Below are 24,763 nucleotides of genomic sequence, written 5' to 3'. Positions count from 1 at the left end.
GCATACCAAAGTGGAGTGATGGAGGCCCAAGCTTCTAGGCCTAAGCCTTGGCTTAAGTACATGGCTTCAGCCCATGGAAAATTACTTTTACAAGAATGCCCTAGTTGGAGCTTGAGAGCACCATATGAAAAATGTCTAGTCACAAACTGGTTTTTCATGCATTTGGAAATTAAAAAAAAAAAAAAGGCAGTGAAAAGGTGCGTCATGACAGAACCTGAGAATAAAAGGTCATTATTTCCAGTGGATGTAACTCTAAAAACTCTGACGCTCAAACCATGACTTGCTTAAGAATTAAGAAAAGAAAACAAGAAAACTCTTACAACATTTTATAAACCTTTATAATCAGTCCTATAAATCACTGCCGGTAATGTACAGGGAAAAAAAGCATAGTGACGCACAGCTGGGAAATTGTATCTGAAAATTGTAGTATTTCATGTTTAGTCGCAGCCATCGTGACTGTAAGAAGAGTGTATGTCATCATGAGACTGACTTACCGTAGAGTGGTTTGCTTTGACGCAAATATGTCTGCACTGAGCAGCTTTAGGGCAGCAGTGCAAACTGAAGGGCTGGTGGACGGCCTCTCTGACCTCAGCCTGAACTTTACTGGACAAAAGCTCTCAACGAAGAGGTCATGTCTGCTGAGCAGTTAAAGTAAAGACTCCAGGGACAGAAATGGCTAATGTGCAAAAGGCATTCAGTGAGGGTTTTTTTTATTAGGTGTCCCAATGTACTAACGAATAAACTGGCAACTCAAGTGTTATTGGATTGGGAAAATAAATGATTACATAACACTGTACTCGTGAACTGCTGGTTGATTTATTAAAAACCTGGAGGCGTGCTAACACCAGATACAGCACTGGAATGCTCAGCACTCAGCTTCTAAACAACCCCATTTGATCTTATCTCCAAAATGAGATCATTTATGTCTCAGTCTTTTATGTCAAAGTAAAAATTTCATCTCGGCTGGTTCTCCGGTGTGCCACAGTGTCCCTTACGCTATAACTTTTAGACCCATGTCAGATCAGCTCCCTTACCAAGCTAAATCATGGATGGAAAAAATGACATCACTGTCTGGGATTAAGTGCAGATGCATTGAAGTGAAGAGAAACAACAGAAACGAGCTGCCCATCTTATTCCAAACATTTATATGGGGATCACACACCGCATACACAGTTGCTCTTTGTTGACTGAGTTGCATAAATAGTGCAGTTTGGTTTTACAGCTTCGTCTCAGTGGGCCGATTTTAGACATAATATATGGTCACTCGATTTTTTTCAACTTTAGCATTCATTATATACACAACCACACCTGCTAAACTGCTAAGTAGCAGCTAAAGTGTGTGTTTATCAGGTTGTGAGGTGAGTGGTAAAACATTCAGCAATGCAGAATAGCTGTGTTACTGTAGCATTCAGAGAATTACATAACAGAAATGTCAAAAATGCTTTTAAATGTAGCATGCAAAATAGGAGCAACACAAAGGCTCCAGAACAAAAACAGCCACTTGATCATCTTTTTCCACATCAAAGCAAATATTGTGCAGTAAGTGGCATCTACTAGAAAAAGATTCTGAATGACAACTGTCAAACTCCTCTGTCTCTATTTGGTCTAATGTGACATGACATAAAAACATTATTCAGTTTAGCTAAACAACACCATAAAAATGTTAGGCAAAGGATTGTTTCAAAAGACACAAACAAAGTAGGCAGCCTGTTGCACAATCCCATGCAGGGAAATGAAGGTAGAGTCATCAGAAACCATTTCTGTAAAACATGGTTGCCCTAGGTCTGTTTCACAACAACCATCCTCTAGGATAAATCCGGAACATGAGAAGGGCAATTTTTAAATGTCACCTCATCTCCTCATAACCACATTTTCAAAACTGCATGACCAGATATAGTGAAAAATAATAAAACAACTACTTCATTTTTCTCTAGAAGACACCACAGGAAAACAGCTGTTCACAATTGGCCAATATAAACTTGGCTAGGAACTCAATTATTAAATCAAACACAAGGCATAATATTGTCAGCAGAGGTTCCATTATCAGATGTGAAAGTTAGTGGAGTCACAAGCCAGAGTGTCCTACATGCAAGACAACTCAAACAACGCAAAGCAGAGTATGAAGTCTCTGAGTCCCCCCAGGTGACCTGCACTGGTACTGGGGCTGATGAAGCAGATCTGTGGGTGGTGGTATGGGGCTGGGAAAGAAGCTGTATCCGGACCATGGCTACCAGTATTCTCCATTGCCTCATCCCAAAGTGTAGCAAGGAGTCAGTAGGGTGCCAACTGGTCTTGGTGGAGCACTACAGCCGCCACTTTCCAACTGTGTGGTATACCATGTCTAAAACCTGCTCCAGCACTTTGCACAGCCCCACCCAGTGGTTACTAAGTTTAAGCAACAGGTCTTTCTTATGGGTAGGCCAGTACACCCACACACGGTCCCATAGTGCAAAGTCTTGGCCACAGCAATGGGTGTCACAGGCTCATGCTCTTGCAGGTGGCAAAATTACTTCATACCAGACTTCCCTGGCATGCCTGGCTCCACTAGGGCTCTGCACACCAACCTCACCGTTGCCCTCAGCTCCCAGCCAAACATCAGAAATGCTAGCATGCATTGGTGGGCTCCTGGACAGCCATCTAGTATGCCCACAGTTCCAAGGGTGTGTGGTGGTCGCAGTCCCACTGGTGTTCCACTTAGTAGGAAGAATTTTGGGCAGCCAGGGTCCAGTTCAGAGTCAAAGAGTTTCAATCTGAGTAGTATTTTTGTCTATGGGTCAACTGCTGCCAGCACCAAGCTCCTTTTTGTATGCTTCCCTTCTTCTAGGCACCTTTTCACCTGCACCAGAATAAAGACACTGTCCATCTCCTGCTATATGTGATGATCAACCATGGGCAGCCTTTCCCCTATGGCATTGTATGGATCCAGTGCAGGCATGAACGGGGAGTATCAGATTAGAAGCACTTCATTGCCTCACATGGCTTGCATCAGAGAGCGACACCATGTTGCAATGGAGTCAGCCTGCAAGGTGTTGTATGCCGAAATAATTGTCCTGGAAGGCTGCAATTCACCATCCCAAATGTCCTTCCAGCCCCTTAAAGTTGACGAGCCACATGAGGGAGGCACAAGACATCCATAAGAGGAACTGCCTGGCATACAGGTAGGGGCAGAAGTAGTGTAATGTCTGTGTAGTAGGCATGAGACATCCATAAGAGGATCTGCCTGCCATTCAGGTTGGCACAAAAGTGGTGCAATGTCTGTAGCACTACCAGCAATTCCTGACAGGTTATGCAGCCATTCTGCTCAGGATGGACCAGGGCATGGCTGAAGAAAGTGACCATTCAAGCGACTCACCCTGCAACAGCACTCCACCAACCCTGATATTGCTGGCGTCAGTATCAAGAAAGAAAATCTGCTTGGCCCTGGGGTGTGCCAGGATAGAGGACCTGCTGAGCACATCCTACTGGTCAGTCTTCGATTAACTCCAACCAATGGTCCTTCTCCAACAGGTCATGCAGGGGGCTGGCAAAGTGGCTGCAAGTCCTTGTTGAATAGCATGATGCCAAACCAAGCCTGTAGAGAAGCAAGTTTGCAAGGAACAGTTTTTGACAGCATCCATTTACTGGATTAGTAGCCACACTATTAGTGTTGATCACATGGATGAAAAATGCCATTTTTCAATAAATCAGGCTACACTTATTGAGGTTAACATGAAGGCTGGCCTGGCAGTAGCTGGAGGCTATGCAGGGCTGCACTGAAAATATGCTGAAGGAACCAATAAGTCATCAAGATTCGCCACACATAGCCTCCTGGGAACTTGCTGCATGTGACATTTCAAAGTGGCAGAAGCATTGCAAAGCGCATCACTTTGGACTTCCAAGGCCCTTGGCTCTCAGTTTTGGCTTCTGGAGTAAGTTCTACTTTTACCTTCAATTGCCATCTACATAATATGTGATGACCAGTAATATAATAGAGGTTCCTTTCCACTGACAAGGTAGATGACAAATTGTACAGAACAGGCCATAAGTGTTTACCTACAAGTGACCTATATGGTAGGTTTACCTGATTAAAAAGGCCAATAATTTTAGATGCAGGTGTACCTAACTACTGGCAATTGTGTGTGTAAATAAGTATAATCTTGTACATATACTGATCCCACATATACGCTCGTACAATATCTGATGCTAAATGTTATTTAATGCTTACATGTGATGCAAAACAATTTAGATAACCTACGTGTAAGGATTACCAAACAGCAAATCCATTCACACTGAATATTCATACAAACAAGTGCTCTTCCACACACTGCCCATGAACTATTTCTGGTTTATTTAAAAAAAAAAAAAATTTTAAAAATTAAAAAAAAAAAAAAACACGGTTCAGAAATCCACTAAATGTGTGTCAGAAATCTAGGGCACAGGAGAGATGGCTCATAAAGGTCCATTTGGGAACCATTTGAGTTGGCAAGCAAGGCAGGGTGTTCAAGCCCTGTAGCTCTCGTAAAGCTGATTTCACTGTATCACCACCCCATGCCGGGGGCACGAGCAGATACACAGGCATCATAAACACGCGCGGCAGGGGCTCCCTGCTAAACACACATCACTGAACTTCCCTTAATCGCCTTCCAGTCCAAAACAAACTCACAAAGCTCAACATGTGCTGTTTGCACATTTTTGTTCATTGCACTTGTTTTTAAAAACTGCTTTAATTCTAATACACAAAATGTTGATGAAACAAACATCAGGTGAACTGAAACTCTTTAGCATGAAGAGACGATGGGGTAATCTTTAGGATTTTATTAAAATACCTTGTGGAATTTACCATCAGAAGTTACCATCACAAACATGATTGTTTTCTAATATAAAAAAGAAAACAAAAGCAAAAAGTAAAGCTTAAGAGCCTAGTTACAAGTTTTTTTTTTCTTCTTTTTGTAGTTTTTGCAGTCTGGTGATGGGAGGAGGATCAATTTACAAAGAAAAGAAAGGTGGTGAAAGAAAGGAATAAAAAGTTCATGTTGTAAAAATACATTTCCCAAGTTCAACGTTACACACAGTTCAATTAAAACATTCATTCTTTCATTGTTAGATGTCAGTGCGAGAAATATGCAAAAAAAAAAAAAAACAACAGAGGGAAAGAAAAAGGGGACACAGCTTAGCTTGAAGGGACTGTAAGGAGTATGTTCTGAATGATCTTCATGCTGGAGTTTCAGAGAGGAGTGACCTATAGACTCCTGGTGGGTGTGTGTATGTGTGTGTGCATTTTGAACCCTGAGAGAGAAAGTGACTGTTCCAGACCCAATGTATCTATTCGTGGACTGGCTGTAGCGATAACTCCAGGTTTGAGAGAGGGGCTTGGGGAGAGGAGAGCCGATTTCACACCTTGAAATCAAAACCAGTCAGGTTCTCTGTAAAATACGCGTCCAGCACACAGAGCTGTGAACTTTTAACACAGAATGGCTAAAGAGTAATGTCTCCTCTCTTTATATAGAACACAGGTTAGGGATGGGGTGGGTGACCAAGTCCACCATAGTGTATGAATTTAAGGCTACTATAGTCGAGCGAAAAAAAAAAAACCCCAAAAAAACCTGGAACCAACGGCCCTTTAGACAAGCTGCTGGAAAGGACCTTTAAAAGTGAATGCGGGGAAGAAGAGGTCTTTTTGAAATGTTTCCATACAACATGTAGAACACTGAATAATACAAAAACACACTGCTGATGTTCAAGCAAGAAGAAAATTATAGCGTTCAAAAATATCACAGATATGAAAAGAAAAGTTGAAGTTGAAGAGTATAGCTAGAACTTTTTGAAAGGACAGAAGAGGAGACATCAGACGACACCAAATTACCAAAACAAGCATGGCATGGTTCAAGCTCACATGAGTGACAGACTATTTCCTGAGAATAATCAGTCAATCAAGGGCCAACCAGACAGAAAAGCATAATTAAAAAGCAAGATTTGCACAGCAACAGACATTTTATGCACAAAAACTAGTTTAGTTCTGATCTTTGTTGGATTTTTCAAGAATTAAAAAAAAGAGAGAGAGAGATTTAATTCAGGATTATGTAAAATCTTTGCCACAATGAACATCTATGCAATGTTCTTAAACCATTCTATTAGAGTTTATTTCCAAATGTACTATCACCTAGCTTATTCAAGACCAGACCCCAAATCCATCTTACAACTCACGGATACATATACACTCCCTACAGAAAATGAATGGCGATGCAGAATTGTGCTCATTCATAACGAATCAAAGACAGGAAAAGCTCTAAAATTAAAGCCTGCGATTCAAAATCTAACTCAAACTACCAGATGCTAGTCTATGCTAAAGAATATGGATTCTAAGGAGGGGCATATCCTTGTTAGATGTGTTGGCTAAGCTCAAATACACATCCACATGGTTCCATCGTTCCATGGTTTCTGAAATAGCAAAGTACAATCTAAAAAGAAGCTGTACAAAGCAAAGAACAAGTAGCTCATACATTCAATATCTGTTACTGAGGTACTAGAAACGGTTTCCCTTGACGCAGAACACTTTTCATACAAGAGACTCATCTTGGGGGATGACTGTAACCCCCCCTTTGGAAAACAACTGGTTTGTCAGTGAACTAGCTCCATCCAAACCCTCACCCCAATCCCCACTGGGCTCCTTATGTTGGGTACAAAGTTGGGTTTAACAAAACAGGAGGAGAAGGCAAAAAAGAAAATAGCTAACACTGATAAGATCTGCATTGTTGGCTTGAGGTTTTCACTTCTGACTGATAAAGGGACAGATTGCGCGCCTACCACGGCTCCGCTCTGAATCTTTGGAAGTCAGCCACGCGGTCTGCTGATGGATGGAGTGATGCAGTCTGGTCCTGCCTGCCTCCCTCTCTAAAAGCACAATGCCTTATTTGACAAAAGCACTGATCACATCTGAGCAAGGACAACTGCATGGCTGAAGTACAGCAGGTGAAATGAAAGGCTGAGACAAGATTGGACTCAGAAGTACACTGTCATTGACCCCTAATGGCCATATCATGTTACTACAGAGATCTGCATGAAAAGGATGAAGGGAAAAAACCACCCAAGATCTTTGCATGTCTGCAAACCCCTTGCTGAACAGAAGCTATTCAAGACAACAGCCTTAGATGAGTATACGCATAGTGTGTGTGTGCCTGGTGTGTGTATAGGAGATCTCATCTTCATTTAAGCTCCTGACAGGGTGAGAACAGCCTGGCTCCTTACATAGTGATGTCATGGGAAGAGCAGGAGCAGAAGGAAGGACTATCAGAGATAAAGAGAATCATGAACAAAGGTCATTGTGAAAAAGCTGAACCACCCAGGGAGGCACATCCAGGAAGTACGGAAAGATTACGAAAAACAAAGGAGCTAGGCATATCAAGGTGGAGGATATGTGCATGTTTTAGAAGAGAGCAGGAGTCTCAAATAATAATAATAATAATAATAATAATAATAATAATAAAATCCCACCTGAAAAAAGAAAGAAGGAGCAAAGTATCATGACACTTTTAACGCAACGTGAAAATCTGCAAGTGGAACACCGGTCTTTTAAGACACCTGAAAATGTGCTTCCATTTTTTCCCCCAGTTTTCATAAAGTTAACAGTGAAAGTAATGATAGATTAAGTGTAAAGACACAGCTTACTGAATATTCCCAAGCACACGGTCTTTATAAGAGAATCATAAATCATTGCGAAGTTCAGAGATGCACACACATAAAATAGAGATCTCATACATCTACACTGTTAAAGTCTAGGAGATTTCACTCTTTAGAAGTGGAAAAGTGATCAGACGTCAATAAAAAGCTGTACACAAACGTCATATTTATGATGCTCTTACAGAGACCTACATGTCATTTATCCATACATTACTGATACAGTGAAGCATATGACTGAACAGATACCCAACAAGCTTTACAGGAAATGAGAGAGTTTGTCCTCCTTCAGTCATCTTTCAGAAGAAGAGTATGGACATGATGCACATGATGTCCTCAACATGAAGGGAAAAGTGGAACCCCAAGTGTCCAAGATCACCACAGAGTTACTGTCAGGCACAGACAGATGACACATTGTTTCTCTTATCATTCTAATCCGGTTGTCAAAGGTGTGGCTACTGTTAGCTGTCCGTTGGAATTGTGGAAAAAAAGAAATTCATTGACTTAAGCCAGCTTTTCCACTTTGCTTCAAGGGTCAAACCTCCGCTCAAAAAAAAAAAAAAAAAAAAAAAAAAAAAAAAAAAAAAAAAACCCCGGAGGATCACAAATGTATGCTTGGGAGGCTGAAAAAAAGAACTTCTTTACTATACTGTTAAATCAGCTGGACAGACAGAAGGCAAGTAGAAGACACACTACTCAAAAACAAACTCCAACTAGTCCAGATTCAAAAAAGGCATAAAAAATAAAAAGGGGTTTTCTAATTCTAACAAAAACAATCCAATTACTGAATCCTTGAGAAAAAGAGTTATTGCTTGCTGCACAGGTGGAAAAATAAATGGATACAACAACAAAGGAAGGGAAGGAGAAGTTGGGGGAAATGTTTTTGAGTGGGTCACATCTGGACTTGTGTGTTCTGTTTGACTGGATTGACCCAGGTGTTGTGTCAAAAGCAGGGCATCAGCATGGATTGAGCCCTAAAAAAAGGGGGAAAGGGCATCGCTGGGGCAACGATGGAATGTGTTGGGATGCTATTGGTCAGAAGGGACGTCTCTGTCAGCCTCTGCCTTGGTTGGCTGCCCAGGTGAGGGGGTGTGTGGTGGGTGTGAGACTGGGGCAAGGGGATGGCCTAGGGGCAGCGTGCCTGCCACCATGCCTTCTACTCCTGCCCCTGCACCAGGCAGAGCTCCCGGGGTTACACCAATCAGACCTGCCGGAAACCTGGGAAGGACAGATGTTCAAACGTAAAACAGTTTGTACGGGAAAATTCAAAAATGATTAAGGAACGACTTGCCTCGTTGATGCAGTTCTCACCTGTATCCTGCTCCGTTGAGCTCAGAGTGCACAGAGGCAGTCTCCATAGAGGGCCACTGGGAAGCTGCCATCAGATACTCCTTATTCACACAGTTCTTCAGACTGTCAGGAATACGACCTGCAGAGACACACACACACATACAAAAGTCAGCCATACAAACAGTGATCACACGAGAAGATGGTGTTTGATTAGGAGAAGGTTCCTAACCTGTGATGGCTCTGCGTACTTCCCGTGCTGCCTCCTCCCTCGCCTCAATGGAGGCCTGCTCACTGTACCAGGATGTGTGGGGGGTGCAGATCAGATTAGGGGCATCCTTTAGAGGCCCCTGTGAGAAGCTGGGGAATAACAAGCAAAAGACAAAAGAGATTTGTATGATCACATGCTGTCTTCACCAATCTGCAATACTTCAGTGTCCTATAAACACATTCAGTGGTTATAACTAATGCTGCGTTCGCCTAGAACTCGCAACTCATAATTTCTGACCTCTGAAAGGGGGGGAGAAAGAAAATGTCTCAGAATTCCTCCTCAGAAACTCAGGACAGTCCCCTTAACCCCGAGCTTAGTGAGTGACATCAAATCAACATGGCTGCTCACACCAACAGTAAACAAAACAGCACTTCTTACCTTTAAATCAGTTATGCCGTACATACAAGTAATTGCTTTAGATAAATCTATATACAGACATATTAGCTTGTTAAATCTAAAACAGTGACTATTGTTCACTGTTCTGAGGAGGTAAATATGCATCACTCGTTACATTTAGCTCGCTAGCTTGTTGCTAACAAAAGACAAACATGGAGGCATCCGTGGATTATTCTCCACTTTGTAGCTGGATGTTGAAAATGATGTGATTCTGAGTTCTGACTTCTCACGCAGCATAAGTCCCACAAAGACCACACATCTCTCTGTCAAAAAATCAGCACACTTAAGACAGTTGTCCTCAGAAGACTATGCAGCATAGCCAGAGGTTTTTTTTTTTTATTATTATTTTACAGTGGTGGCAAACACAACCCACCATTATCCTAGCTATTATATTTATTATTGAATTTTTATTATTAGCATGACTGTTCACTCTAAATAGGTTTGATCCAAAACTAAATAACTTAAAACGAGTAAATTATAAATGATTTAGGACCTAATGTGTTCTGGAATTAAACTGTTCCTGGAATATTGTACACAGTTATACAGCTTAATTATGTTCACTGAGGGTGTCAGTGTAATTTATTTTACAATTAAAGGAGTCCCAGACTGCAAAAAGGTTTGAGAAACCATGCTGTTAGATGACAAAATAATTAACCAACAGTAACTTTGCTTAGTGAACCTGAATCTTCCGGTCTTATTTAGACAGTGCGTATTAATAACAAAATTCTTTCACCCTTACTTACAGAAGACCTTGCTAAGATATACACGCTTACCTAAAGGGCTCTGTCTCATGGACGTCCAGAGCTGCGCCGCGTATTCTGCCCTCTTTCAGTGCCTGAGCCAGAGCTTTCTCATCCACCAGTCCCCCTCGGGCTGTGTTCACCAGGAACGCACCCTGACGCATCTAACACACAGATTACAAGACGCTATCAGAGGGTAATCAAGTGTTTTTGCTGAATGTATAAAGGGGAAAACCGGACTTGTGCTCTTAAACTGTAATGCCTAAATATCATAGTGTGTGTTAGGACTTCAGTCACATATTGCTACGTATGATGTCTTGAGCATCCTTGTTTGATGATTGCACAAACAGTACAATATCCATCAGTGGCATGGTGTAGCAGTTGTTTGCAGGATTCCTGTGTGACAGTAAACTATGGATTTGGCAAAGTGCAAGATTTTGCACCCAGCTGGATGGTAAACGTGAAGTGAGTGTGTGTCTGTGCACGCTAGGGTGTGACTGAGTGTGTGTCTTAGCTATCTGTTGGATAGTGACGTGGTTCTTGATGAGGTGGAGTGTGCATGTTAGCTACCTGTTTGATGGTGAAGTCGTTGATGAGGTGGTGATTGTGTTCGTTCAGGCTGCAGTGAAGGGACACACAGTCTGAGTGGATGAGCAGATCCTGCAGCGTGGCCATGCGCTGGAGCCCCAGTGATTTTTCTACCCCCTCTGGCAGGTATGGGTCGTAGAAAATCACCCCAAAACCAAACGCCTTTGCCCTCAAAGCCACTGCTTGGCCAACACGTCCTGAAACAAAGGCCAGCATCAGAGATCAAGATGCTATACAGTCCACTGTCCATTTCCACATCTTTTGCAGTGCATGTCAGATCAAGACAGGATTCAACCCAAGAATGTAATAATCGAGTGGACGACATGAGTGATTTAAAGGCTCACCGAGGCCAATGATGCCCAGCGTCTCTCCTCGGATGCGAGCGGCTCCTCCTGCCACCTCTCTGATTTGCTCAACGCTGGAGGCCCGAGTGCCCTCACGCAGGGCCTGGTGCATCCAAGTGACCCGGCGGTACAGGTTCAGGATCAAGCACATTGAAGTGTCTGCCGTCTCCTCCACAGACGCAGCTGGCACATTACACACTGCGATACCTGAGTGTAGTAGACAGATGGAGAATATCGATGATGTAGCCGTATTTATTTTAATGAGCATTTCTCAGATACTCAAACGACTGATCATCCAGTACAAACTACTTCTTAATGATGGGCAGAGGGGATATATGATATATGCCCAAGCAGCCAATCAAATCAAAATCAGAATCAGGAGCTACTCAAAGCTCAACAGTTAGCAGAAAGGCAGAATGCCGAGCTCACCAAGCTCTGCTGCGGCTTTAACGTCCACGTTGTCGAATCCGCTGCCGATCCTCACAATGACACGAAGCCCTTTGAACTTGTCGAGGTCGTCTCGTGATAGTGAGATGGTATGATATAGTAATGCAGCTACAGCCTCGTTAAGAACCTGTATCGACATCAAAGATGTTTATAATAAAAGCAGGACATGATCTGCAAACCCCCAAACCATTTACAGTGTATTAAATCTACCTTTTCGTGAATCTCCTGAGTGGACTGAGCGTCACAGAAGGCCACAGTGGCCACGTCCTTCAGGATGGGCATCTCCACTGTGCAGTCCCGGCCGTCCAGGAGCGCCACCAGAGGACGAGGGTGCATGGGCCCGTTTAAGATGGGTGGGCGAATGCCTGCAGGACACAGACGAGGCATTTCTTTGGCACTCCAGCTTAGAGAATGCTAATGCTATGCTACATCAGCCATTAATTCAGCTACAGATAAAAATATTCACAGCGTGCCTAATACATCTTTGCTTGGGGAAGGATGTGTCTAACAGATTATAAAAAATATATCAAACATTTAGGGTGAAATCTTTTTTAATCAAGTATAAAGGCCAAGCTTTAATAAGATCATTCAAATTGAATACAGGCCCCATTATTTATTTATCAGACACAGTTTAACGCGCTGGGACGTGGGGATATCATATCAGACACTGGAACTTCCCTGTGGGACCATCGCCCCCTTGCATTATTGCTGCTTTTGGCACTTGCAAATGTAGCATTTCATTTAGCTCTCCATTTAAGAAGAAAAAAAAAAAAAAGCAGATAAACTTCTCTAAAATCTATTTAGACTGATAAGAACAGGTACTACACTTGATCTTAGCCAAAAGGCCGAGAAGTGCAATGGATAGCGCATTGGACTTCTAAAATCTATTTAACTGATCCAATCATAATTTCCATTTAAAAGGGTTTCTATTTGTTCGCATAATGCAATGTTCCCTTAATTTTGCATGTTCGAGCTCTTAATTTCCCCACATGGTAACCTGGAAGCTAACCCAGTCTTACAGTTGGCTCAAATTTCCTCCAATTTCAGCAGAATTTATGCTAAATATTACGCCTACATTCACACTGTCAAGATCGTGTTAACTCCAAGGGCATGGAAGAAGTGCAGCTGCATGTAGACAGACACAAAAGCATATCCCATTTCAGCCCACACATGGGCGTAACGAGAATCACATCATCGCTGGCCCCTGTCCATTTCCAGACCCCCACAGCAGGATAAACAGATGAAGGGGTCGAGGAAGAACTGGACAGAAGAAGCAGGAGGAATGGGGGTATTTGGGCTGAGAGTGGGGGCAGGGAGGGTTGATATGACTCATGATGACCTAAATCCTGCGGGGTATGTGCAGGCCAAACTCTCTGTACACCCCACCTCTGTGAACTATGCATTCATTTGTGTGCCTCGAGCTCATTTTCCAGTTTTGCTGTTCTAACATACAATGGGCTGTGTACACTGTCATACACTTCATATTCAAATGATATGCGGCGAGAACAAACACCTGCACAGAGAAAAGTGATCCTAGATTTGCTCTTGGCTAGTTCAAAACGCTCATATTTGTATAATGGGCTCGGATTCTCTTTAAGAAATATTCAACATTTTTGGATGAAGAGTTAGTACCTGAAAGAAGATACATGGGCTCACTAAATTACTTTAGTGAATAGGACAGGACTATTTTACCTGTTTTATTATCTTAAGTAATGAAAATACCAGCGCACTAGCCAGTTCAGTAGTCACAATTGGCTTTCACACCATCAATAGTCTCTTCCTCTAGTAATAAAAATAGAAAGTGAACAGTTTGTGTTCATATCTATTAAAAAAAATACACTTTTCCAAAATATGGCAAACAAATTACGCATTAATGAAAAAGCATCCACTAGTATATTGTCCAAAAACGTGCTTCATACACAAATATAAGCTCCTACGCGGCAGTAAAACTGAACAGCAGTGCCCTTTTGCCCTGCTGACAGGTGTCCACTTGGCTGCCTGCTGGAGACTTCTGGAGAGCAGAAGCTGTTAACCCAAGAACACTCGTCTCCATTTCACTCTCGCTAAAACCCTAAGCGGCTGATTGACGAGTGTAACACTAGGAGGCTTACAATACAAATATTTGTTTAATTCTTTTCCATTTATGCCAGCCCTTTTTCACAGCACACGCGCACACACACACACACACGAGGATGATGAAACATGGCTGCCAAGATATGAGAAAACAACCTAGGCCCAGTTTAAACAAAGTGGAAGGGGAAAAAAATGCTGAGAAAGGAAACTCTGAAAATGTTAATCATAAAGCTCTTGCGTGAACAATGCAAACGCTTATTCCTCCGAGGTCACGGAGGGAGCGTTGCGCGGTGCCGAGCACAGATGCTGCGTGTTGAGGTTGAGCCAGTGGGTATGAAAAAGAGAGCGCAGCAGAGGAGGCATGGCCAAGCAAACAATGCCATTCATTCACAGCCCAGTCCTACTTCTCCTCCTCCTCCTCCTCTCATCCACCCCCTCTCGTCCCAAACCTCCTTGTCTTCCACCCCTCCACCTCACTTTCTTACCCCACTGCTCCCACACACACACAAAGAGGGGGGGTGGGGTGGAATGATAATACACAAGCACCACACCCAACCTCCTGCCTGCCAGACGCAAATACACATACGCTTACTCAACCACACGGATGCATTTATGCATACCGTCAAAAAAGGAAAATTACCACTCGAGATACCGCACCCAACCCACAATACACCCAACCCCTCAAGCTTTTGCTTCACATCCCACAAAACACACACACATACACAAAACATCCTAACCTTGCATCATGAAGTAAGCACGCCTGTCTTCTCTCTCTCTCCCCCTCTCTCTCTCTCCTCTACCGCTCTATCACTCTCTCTCCACCCTTCACAATCAGTGTCAGGCTGTTTTTGCCTGGCAGGCACCCAGCTGTCATCCACACCCAGCTCCTCCCCCACAGACACCAGCCAATCACAAGGGTCGGGCACTGGGCGCCAACCAACCAGCATTAACCTCATTAGCATAGGCGAGCAGCTCTACGAGCAGACAGACAGTTATTGTTTTTTTTAAAGAGACAGCAGCTCGTTCTCCTGGTGGCCCTGCAAAACTGAGAGGTTTGTTAAGAAGAAGCGCTGGGGGATAAATGGCAAGATCGATGTGTTTTAACTTGAAGAGCTCTTCCTTCTCCCTTCACCTCCCTGCATTCAAACTAACATTCAATCCTATTAACACTGCTATGTATGAATTTTTTCTATACTTTTTCACTATTATTACACTATAATATGGATTAAAACTCCCTCTGAAATTGGATAAAACTCCAGGATCAGTAATCGTTGTACACATATTGCTTACTGAGACACGCAGGTTTCTCCTGAATAAGAATTCAACCACTTCTCTCCCACACACTTTACTCAGCTGCTTATTCAGGTTCTCGCCATCTTCAGACTTTACTGCTGCAACTTGCCCCTGGGTGCTTTTCAAAGTGACTATTCATATCTTACAACTGCAGAAAGAAAACCACCCTACATTAGATTTAAAGCCTACAAGGACAACTTTTCACAGACTTTTCAACTGTTCATTCGGTTAAATGCTTGTATAATTTACTAGCCCGTTCTAGCAAAGCAGGCAGGACGTACCAGTAAATAACCAAAAGCATGCGTATGGGTTACACACTTTAGTCCTGGATCATACTTGACGCGTGATTACGCATGCGGACGCAGGAGTGGCTTTATTCATATTCAAATTTAAAAAATGACGTCCACCAGATGCACCTCAAACAAAACAAACGTGCAGCAGGTTTCCATGTCGACCGCTAAAACAATTTCGGTACCATTCTGACACATGCGAGCTGTGTCTCAGATTAAAAAACTATGACCTAACTTTAAAGTGCTCACAGGAGACTGGTACACAAAACCTTTTCGGTAGGTTTGATGGAACACTGAACACTGTAGTAAAATTAGTACTAATACTCCAAAACGGTCTAGAACACCGTTCTACACATGCAAGTATGTGATTTGTGACACGGCTCCAGTTTGTTCTGTCTGTTATGGACGTAAAAGCTCCAAAGGAACACAGGATATACACGGCAGCCATCTTGTGTACAAGTAGTCATAGCATAAACTCAGAGATATAGTGGACTTAAGGCCTGAGAAAGCATAATCATTCTCTAAAATAAGTGTAAACAATCAGACTTCCCATGCAAGCACACAAAGTGAAAAAATTACTTTAGGTGAAAGGACACAGCCTTTTTTTTTTTTTTTTTTTGGTAAATTGCTCAACAAGTTAGAGCATCACAACAGCTGGGTTGGAGTTAACCCATGTCTCATTTAGTTTCAGCCCTAATCCAACATATCTTCTGATGATAACGGGTCTTTTTGATGAGCTAAATCAGAGCTATTTGAGCGGTGATCAAACTCGGCTATCTTTGGCAAGACTGGGAACTTTTAACAAGATATAGTGGACTACTGTGACGAGCAGCTGCAATTGTTCTACACAGTGGACGGGAAGAAGACAGAGGGCAAGGGTGCTTGGATTTTTTTCTAAACGGCTGACGCAAGTAGTGAGAATGCCGGGTCAAGACACGCAAATGAGGAGCAAAAAGTTTAAGGTGGACATTTTAGATGTGTGGCCAATAACATGAGCTACGACATGGCAAGCTGTAACTTCTGTTTAGACACTAGAAGACACTAAAATTAAAAGAACATAATACATGATCTACAGAGTGATTTGAGACACTGCCTTGGATTAGCACTGGACAGAAGAAGAGAGGCGTATTTATTGCCTGTTTATCATCCTATTCCTCTTCCTACAACTGTGTGTGATATTACACTGGCATACTGCAAGCTTTCCATCATCAGCTGCTGTTATTTCCCCAAGCAAAACTACAGATCAGATGTCAAGCACTATGCTATTTCATCACCTGCTGGCTCTGAGATGACTCGAGGTGATACGCATGGAGCTGGGTGTACACTGTGTCTCTGTCATGAACCACTCAGATTCCTATACACTGCTTTAATTCAGTCTACAAGCAGAACATATAAATGCAGAAATTCGGCCTGCTGTTAAGGAATGCTGTGCTGAGTGCTCCAGAAATAGCTGAAGCGCCACATTTAGGCCCTCATTGTTCTTGCGGTCTACAGCACTATAGCAGCGCTGAGCGAGAGCCCCTCTAAGAGCCGTCTGCTCCGCCTCTGCAGCCCACAGGAAGGAGCACAGATAAAGAAAAGAGCTCTGCATCTGCCCTAGTCTGCACAAGCTCTCTATCTACACATACACAGATGCACGCACCATGCTCAAAGAATAATCTGATCAAACACACAATAGTACATACACACTTCGGCTCGACTGCTGTTTCGTTTCACTATGTACTTGTATATGGTTGAAATGACTAGAATCTCCACTTGACTTGACTTGACTGCATGAGTTAGCACACTCAGCACCACTTCACACATAGATATTTCTGTATGTGATTCAACAGTTCAGCAAACACACACACAGTGTTCTTAACCACAAATATGTCTGTACCATGCTTATTTTTACATACTCATACAAAAAAAAAACCCCTCTGACACCAGGTGACACTAAGTGACTAGTCATATAAATGAACAGATGACACAACATGACAGCGATCTGGACATATTTCATGACTAATGATGGCACTGGCACTGAACTAAAGCATCTTCCTGCAATACAAGTAACTTAACCTTAAGATAAAACATCTTAAACTCAGCACAAGGCAGTCAGAGAGAAACTGACTCTTCAGCAAATTCTAGCTAGGCGAGGGAAAATATCTACAGAAAACACTGTGCAACTGAAAATAACAGCTCTTACCCAGTATGTTGTTCTTGAACATCAGCAACTATCGGTCTTTAAAAACGAGGAACTCCGGCACAGTGAAACAAACACTCGCTTTACTTACATCTGCACAGAAACGCTTCTGGGAAAGCGAAGTGGAACAAAACCCACTCTCCACTGTAACCCTTCTCAATCCAATGGAACTAATAGAGCTAGCTAATCAACTCGCTAATGTTATACCGCATGAGCCTAGTAGCCTTGGTGCAGGAACATACACATGTACGGGCAATATTTAAACTGGGGGAACATAAACATTTTTAAAAAATAATAAAATGTCCCGTGATGCCCTTGACTGATTAATACTATGCAGGAGGACTGGAAGATATGATGATATCAAATCGATATTGTGATAAATTATGTCACAATACATATTATTGTTTTCATGATACATTTGTAAGGTTTAACAATTACAGTTTAAGGTTTAAAAATTGTCTTCAATCTTTAAATTTGTAAAAATGTGACTTTTGTGATTTTTTTTTTTCAATTTTACACATTTTCCTCAATTTCCGTGTTAATTTATTTCTGTAATCATTAAATAAAAGTAGCAAACTAATTTTAAAGTTTTATTAATTATTACTGTTACTTATATTGCTATGAAACCTATATCAGGCATTGTAGATTTCTATAACACACAATATATCATGACGTTTTTTTTTTTGTCATATTACCCTGACTAATGAAGTTACTAAAATTACCCTGAATTACCCTGACTAATGAAGTTAATAAAAACGTGTTCTCGCATTCAGCCTGGGAAAAAACAGTATTGGTACATCTTTAATAAATATAACCATGTGACCAGATATACTGTGATCAGTAGGATATATATATATATATATATATATATATATATATATATATATGCAGACAGCTTTGTGTTCAGTCAAATTACTGCATGTAAATGACACCAGGTTTATTTATTCAAATATATTAAAAAGTTTTTTTCTTGTTTTCAGACACTACCCCGTCAATATCTACAGCTCCTAAAGGTAACGTGAACATTCTCGCTGAACGAATTAAAACACTATATTTACTTATAAAACCGGTAAATATCTGTCTGTTAAACTACATGAAACCATACCAAGATATAAACACTGGTCCAAATAACTCTTAGAAACCTAAGTATTCAAAAATAATCATGGTTAATCTGATTTCCATACAATATTTTAAGATAAATCATGAAAAAAAAAAAAATCAGGCATAATGTGTGGAGTGTACTGTACTTCTGACACTACAAGTGTTCCACGTTCAGTGTGTCATAAATGCACATTAGTACACTACACTACAGCTTTTCTTCACATATGGGAAAGAATTTGGTATAAAAGCACAGGGTCAGGGTTCAGGTTCAGTGCAGCACCCCAAGGCATTCGAGTGAAAGCACAGAGATCTGAACTCAATCGTCCTGTAAACACACTAGAGCTGAAACAGGACGGATCCATCCTCCTAATTCTGATTATTAGGCTTGCATAATTGATCATATTTTAATCGCAATATTTTGCCTCTTCAGATAATTAAACATTATAACATATTGAGATAAATTAGGTCACAATACACTTTTTAATAATTACAAACTGAATGGAACTTAGAAGATGATGAATTTTTATTAAATAGTTTAAAATTTTGACAGTTTTCTCCACTTTTCCTTGTTTAAAAACGCCTTTCGCAAACATTTAATAAAAATGCAACGCTGCTACTTCGCTGGCCATTTCTTATCAAATGTGTCTCTTTATGTACGTATATACAGTGCATCAAAGAAGTATCCCGATATGATATTTTTGTCGTATTACCCACCACTAATGAGAATCCATACACTATAAGACGAAAGGTTTGTGTACGCCCATATGTGCTTTTTCCATATTTCAGATTTAGTCTGGAATTAGCTCCACTCTTCTGGGAAGGCTTTCCACTAGATTTTGGAGCGTGGCTGTGGGGATGTGTGTTCATTCAGCCTCAAGAGCACTAGTGAGGTCAGGTACTGATGTTGGTGAGGAGGTCTGGGGTTCAGTCAGTGTTCCAGTTCATCCCAAAGGTGTTCAGTGGGGTTGAGGTCAGGGCTCTGTGCAGGACACTTGAGTTCTTCCACTCCAACCTTCACACACCATGTCTTCATGGAGCTCGCTTTGTGCACAGGGGTATTGTCATGCTGGAACAGGTTTGGGCCTCTTAGTTCCAGTGAAGGGAAATTGTAATGCTGCAGAAGACATTCTATACAATTGCGTGCTTCCAACTTTGGGGCAACAGTTTAGGGAAGAAGCACATATGGGTGTGATGGTCAAGTATCCACAAACTTTTGGCCATATAGTGTATATCAGCTAATCGATACATTAAAACCATAAGCTGCTCATTCATATGGTCTAACTGTCTGAAGAAAAATTGAGTGCTCTGATCATCTTCCGGTCACAAATGCAACTCAACATCACTGTGCAGGATAGGTCAGAGCCTATATTTATATGTTTATTTACAATCGAACTATGCGTAGCATCTATGAGATTAACAAACAATTCACGCAACCAAGTCTTTCATTCAGAGAGTTACACATTTGTGGAACTAAAGGCTTATAATGAAAAAAGATTTACATTCAGTAGAGGCAAACTGTCCCTAATGTTTCTGAAAAAAATGTGATTCTTGAGCAAAACACAACTGCGATGGATATTTTAGTCATCATCATCATCATCATGTAGCCCTAAACGCACTCATGCGTGCGTGCGTGCGTGCGTGTGTGTGGAAAAATTTAAACTCACCTTCGCAGATGCGGTCCAGTCTCTGCCGCTTGACTTTGTGTTTGTCCATCAGAGCCATCGACTGGCAGTTCTTCACAAGGACCAGCTACGGCCACAACAAGAGAAACAAGGGGGGAAGAAAAAAAAAAAAAAAAAAAAAAAAAAAAACTTCACAGAAGAGAGTCCAGGTCCGTTCACAACAGGAAACAAATCGCTCTGATATATTCTCACAACCTGCAATCACATCCAAGAGGAAAAAGAAATCAACAAGCATGTTCTGACAAACACTCAACAGATTATTTTCGAGAAGTTTCCTTTGTTTAACTTCTGCTATCCGACCTGACAATCGTTTCACAACGTAAACATGAGTAATAATTCAATTAGATACTGAGATAACACAATGCAGGGTTATAAATCACACTCACCTGAGGCACAAGTCAATCAACACCTTTAAAAAGCACCTGTGTAAAAGAAAAGCAAACTGTTAACATCACAGACTCCGATATGTAAAGAACAGAAAAAGACGTTGAGTTATAGATAAATAATCAACGACAGGGTGGTGTGACGGGGGCCCCGCATGAAGCGGAGTCAATTGTTTCTCTATAACAGCACACACCAAAAGGTTTTGCTCCTCTTATACGACAGCAATTTGCCAACAGTTACTTTCTTTAAATTTATGAATTCTTGTCATTCTTTAACCATTTCGAATTACACTTAATGTTTGTTAGTCAGTTCCTGCAGTTTTAAACACTTGTTCCCTCACCAGCCTCACCTCACCTTTCCTCCTTACAAAACAAAACAAAAAAAAAAACAAGCAGACTGTCATGTTACTAAGGATCCTGAAAGCACAAACTCCTCCCTCTGTAGACTTTCCAGTGACTGTTACAAACTGCTCATACTGGAGACTCCTTCCATTAACATTAAATAAACAAGCGTCACTATACAAACGTTCATACGTCTTTACACCACAGCGCAACTGAATGCTCGACTCTGATTGGTCAGGAGGTGTGTGTTATTTCTGTATAACGTTGCAATTCGGACAGTAGTTCCTGCTGTAACATGAATGATGGGTTAATATTAATACGCTCGTTCTAATACGTTATTGTTTCTCACACACAGGGACTTGTACAGCGGACGCTCCACATAATCTGAGACTAACAATAAACAAATTTTAAAAATGTGTTATTTAACCAAGTAAAATCTATTATCATTGATGTGGTGATGTTTTTTTGGTAGGAGACGTTTATTTAACATTTAATGGAAGGAGTTTCGGCTGTCAGCGTTTTGTAACAGTCAGAGTTTCCCAGCACGGGAAAGTCTTCAGGACAAAGGAGTTTATGCTTTCCGGTTTCTTGGTAAAATGACAAGCTGCTGTTTTGAGAGAAAGTGAGCAAGAGACAGAGAGAGAGAGAGAGAGAGAGAGAGAGAATTACTGTTTATCATGGCTATAATGTAAGTGAGAACAGTAACTAACTTGTCTCTCAGGCGCTCTACAGCATTACATCTAACTACAAACCGTTACAATGTGCGATGTTTCGTACATCAGTAAATTAAACATGGTCACTGTTAGCAAACTGCCGTGGTATAAGCGGAAGAACACACTCCAGACTGTGCAGTTATACGACTCTTGTGCGTCGTTCTCCATCACACACACTCCAGCATGGATTATTTTCATACAACAGCGCAGTCTGTCGTGTGTGATTCCTTACTTCTTAAATAACATGATTTATTATTAAGCATGGATTACGCAGATTCCCTCTGAACGAGCTGTTACTATAGAAACGATAACGTTTTAGCTCGAGCGCATTGATATAAACCTGTGATTTGCCTTGGAGCCGGAGCTACTTTTATACAAAATTTATCCACCAATCAGATTGGAGAATTTATCAGCGCTGTGATGTAATGCTTAGTAACATGACGGATTAGAGTAGGAATGGATTACAGGTTTGTCTAAGTTAACAACCCCAACTTTACAATTACACTCCGGTCAGCTAAGCTAAGCTAAGCCAGCTAAAAGAGCTAGTTTGCTAGCTGCTCGGCTTTGCTAACATTCCCACCGCCATCCGTTGTGTTTTAAAAACCACCTCAGCCTGACTTTAAAGCCATGTTTGAACTTCCCGTAATTACTACACACTGTTATCTCAATCCTGTGACGCCCGACATGTTTTGTTGTGACTGTAGGAAGCAATTATGGCGGATACGGAGTCGGAAAAAAGATCCCAAATTTCCAGGCAGCTCGCTAACGCCAAACTTCTTAGCAACTTGCTGGCTAGCTGGCTAAAACAGAGCTTACTTAGCTAAAGCGGCTAGCAACTCTTCAAATGCGCACAAACTCCACAAAATGGAGCCTCGAATGAGTAGATACATACCAGAAATATTAACTTTTATACTTTTAGTATTCGTCCTAAAAGACTTCCTGGAGTGCTTGGTGCTTTGCTATGCAGCTTTTTTTTAAGGCGCTGGTCCACGCTAGCTAATGCTAATGCTAATGTGTGGATACAAACAGCAAGAAGCTCTCTCTCTCTCTCTCTCTCTCTCATCATATCCGTTTCTCCAGCAAGCACTGAAAAGGAGTTTACTCCACTCAATTAAACAATTAATTCAGCCATTACGAAAGCAGCGAGGAAGAAATTAAAGTTACAGCAAATATCTCACCGTCTCTAAAGAGGGTTAAGCTACGGGTTCAGTGTGACCAAAGTGGGCGAAACACAACTCTTCCCCCGCTAGCTACCGCTCTCCGCCATCAAACCCCCTAATAAAAGGAAGTCTACAGAGTTCAGGCCCTGGATCAATCCCAAACAGCTTCCTAGTCACTATCCCGACGCTCTTCATAGGGCGTGTGTCTTAGCGGATTCTACGCCCTACGTAGTGCACTACGTATCCAATACGACGCCATTTTGCGATGACTATGAACAACGTGCCTTAGAGAAAAAGGCAGAACCAACAGATACAGCACTGTAAAGGCGGAATGGCACAGCGCCTCCTAGAGGTGATCTTAGTAATGACACATGACTCAAATAAATCGGATTATTTTCGGGAATTTGTGTGCAGTTCTATTCAATTGTATTTGTATAGACATTCTCACAAAGCAGCTTTAAATAAATCTGGATGTAGAGTTACATTTAGATCTCTAATGAACAAGCCAGAGGTGACAGTATGAATTATAAAAAAAAAAACCTCCCTGAATGAAACAACATGAGGAAGAAACCTCAAGAGGAACCAAACTCCATCCTCTTCTGGTGAAACTGGATAGTGTGATTATAGATCATTACTCTTCCATAACTGTGTACTATAATGTCAATATAATGTCAGAGTGTGTTGAAAGGATGTTCAGTACGAGTATATTGTGAATATGAGTCTTGGGATGAGCACAGGAAGGTCTTTACGATTACAGCAGCAGCAGCTCTAATTTTAATTCAAGAGCTTTATTGTCATATGCACAGTGAAAACACAACGGTTTAGATCATACAATGAAATTCTTACTTTGCACGTCTCCCTAAAAAGAAGAAGAAAAATATACATAAAATATAATGTATATAATATATAAAAAATATAAAAATATACAGTCCCTGAGTTGGTAAGTAAGTAAGGTGCTCTGTGCATTGTGTGACAACAGGATAACAGTCAGTAGGGGTGATGGGGAGAGAGGTGATTAGTGTTTGAAGTATTGTTCAGGAGTCTGATTGCTTGTGGATAGAAGCTGTTGGTGAGTCTTTTTGTCCTTGATTTCACTGAGGGACAAATCGACAGTATCCAGGTGATATTAAAGTCAGTAAAACTTGGGCATAAGTCACAAAGATGTCAAATACATAAGCAACTAATGATTTTTCTTCATTAAGAAGAAGTATAATAAGTATAAAAAGTTTTCCTCTTTAGAATTCTTCAAACTGCTTGTTGGAAATCTCAAAGATAATGCTTCAGATATTTTTTTTTCTTTCTTTTTCTTAACTTTATTTAGGCTTTTAAATATACCTAAAATATCCAGCCAAACCCAATGATAGTTACAGTCATTTATTTTTTTGCTTTTCCATTCATTTAACATATACAGTTTTTAACTGGAGTATTGCACGGTCTCCTCATGTCCATTTGGGTTTCCTCCGGATTCTCTGGTTTCGTCTCACCTCCCAAAAACACACATGTAGATGGACTGGCTATGCTAAATTGTCCCTAGGTGTGAATAAGTGTATGAATGTGTGTGCGTCCCATCCAAAGTGTATTCCTGCCTTGTGCCAGCGTTCCCATAATAGGCTCCGGATCAACCGCGACCCCGATCAGGATAAATTGCTTGAATGAATGAAGATGAATGAATTATTATTATTTTTTTTAACTTTTACTCAGCTATATATTTTACTAGCCACTGGAACTTTTAATAAACTATATGTCTATATATAATTAATTAATTAAACTGTTGTAAAGTACCTTTCTCTGTTTCTCCAACACTCCCACTAGTCATTC

The 24,763-nt window shown here is 41.2% G+C and overlaps 1 protein-coding gene and 1 pseudogene across 4 annotated transcripts; both read right to left on the bottom strand.

Moving 5' to 3' along the window:
• Positions 1–4,779: 4,779 nt before the first annotated feature.
• Positions 4,780–23,154, bottom strand: LOC113542826 (C-terminal binding protein 1). 4 transcript variants are annotated; one of them, XM_026940610.3, is made up of 11 exons: positions 22,964–23,154; positions 20,734–20,769; positions 20,330–20,542; positions 11,937–12,091; positions 11,709–11,853; positions 11,280–11,486; positions 10,918–11,132; positions 10,381–10,511; positions 9,173–9,300; positions 8,965–9,082; positions 4,780–8,871 (listed from the first exon to the last, which is right to left on the bottom strand). In XM_026940610.3, the coding sequence occupies exons 3-11, from the start codon at positions 20,385–20,387 to the stop codon at positions 8,682–8,684; spliced, it is 1,347 nt and encodes a 448-aa protein (XP_026796411.1). In that variant the 5' UTR covers positions 20,388–20,542; positions 20,734–20,769; positions 22,964–23,154; the 3' UTR covers positions 4,780–8,681. The 4 variants fall into 4 exon arrangements, with proteins under 4 accessions (XP_026796411.1, XP_053091539.1, XP_053091540.1 ...); XM_053235564.1 differs by lacking the exon at positions 22,964–23,154 and adding an exon at positions 22,678–22,938; XM_053235565.1 differs by lacking the exons at positions 20,330–20,542; positions 20,734–20,769; positions 22,964–23,154 and adding exons at positions 14,537–14,568; positions 14,600–18,058.
• On the bottom strand, positions 12,426–12,583 carry LOC113542948 (uncharacterized; annotated as a pseudogene).
• Positions 23,155–24,763: the final 1,609 nt, after the last annotated feature.

The sequence above is a fragment of the Pangasianodon hypophthalmus genome, chromosome 7 (genome assembly GCF_027358585.1).
Source record: "Pangasianodon hypophthalmus isolate fPanHyp1 chromosome 7, fPanHyp1.pri, whole genome shotgun sequence".
NCBI lineage: Eukaryota > Metazoa > Chordata > Actinopteri > Siluriformes > Pangasiidae > Pangasianodon > Pangasianodon hypophthalmus.
The sequence above is the reverse complement of the archived record's forward strand: the minus strand, read 5'-3'. Positions and strand labels throughout refer to the sequence as shown.

What these genes read in the sequence shown, in the direction of transcription:
- LOC113542826 (XM_053235565.1), bottom strand. Translation starts at nt 14,673, where the DNA reads ATGACAGCTGGGTGCCTGCCAGGCAAAAACAGCCTGACACTGATTGTG. An exon ending in TGCTTACTTCATGATGCAAG is followed by an intron (nt 12,092 to 14,536) that starts GTTAGGATGTTT and finishes TGTGTCCTGCAG; the next exon opens with GCATTCGCCCACCCATCTTA. An exon ending in CTCAACGGAGCAGGATACAG is followed by an intron (nt 8,872 to 8,964) that starts GTGAGAACTGCA and finishes TGTCCTTCCCAG; the next exon opens with GTTTCCGGCAGGTCTGATTG.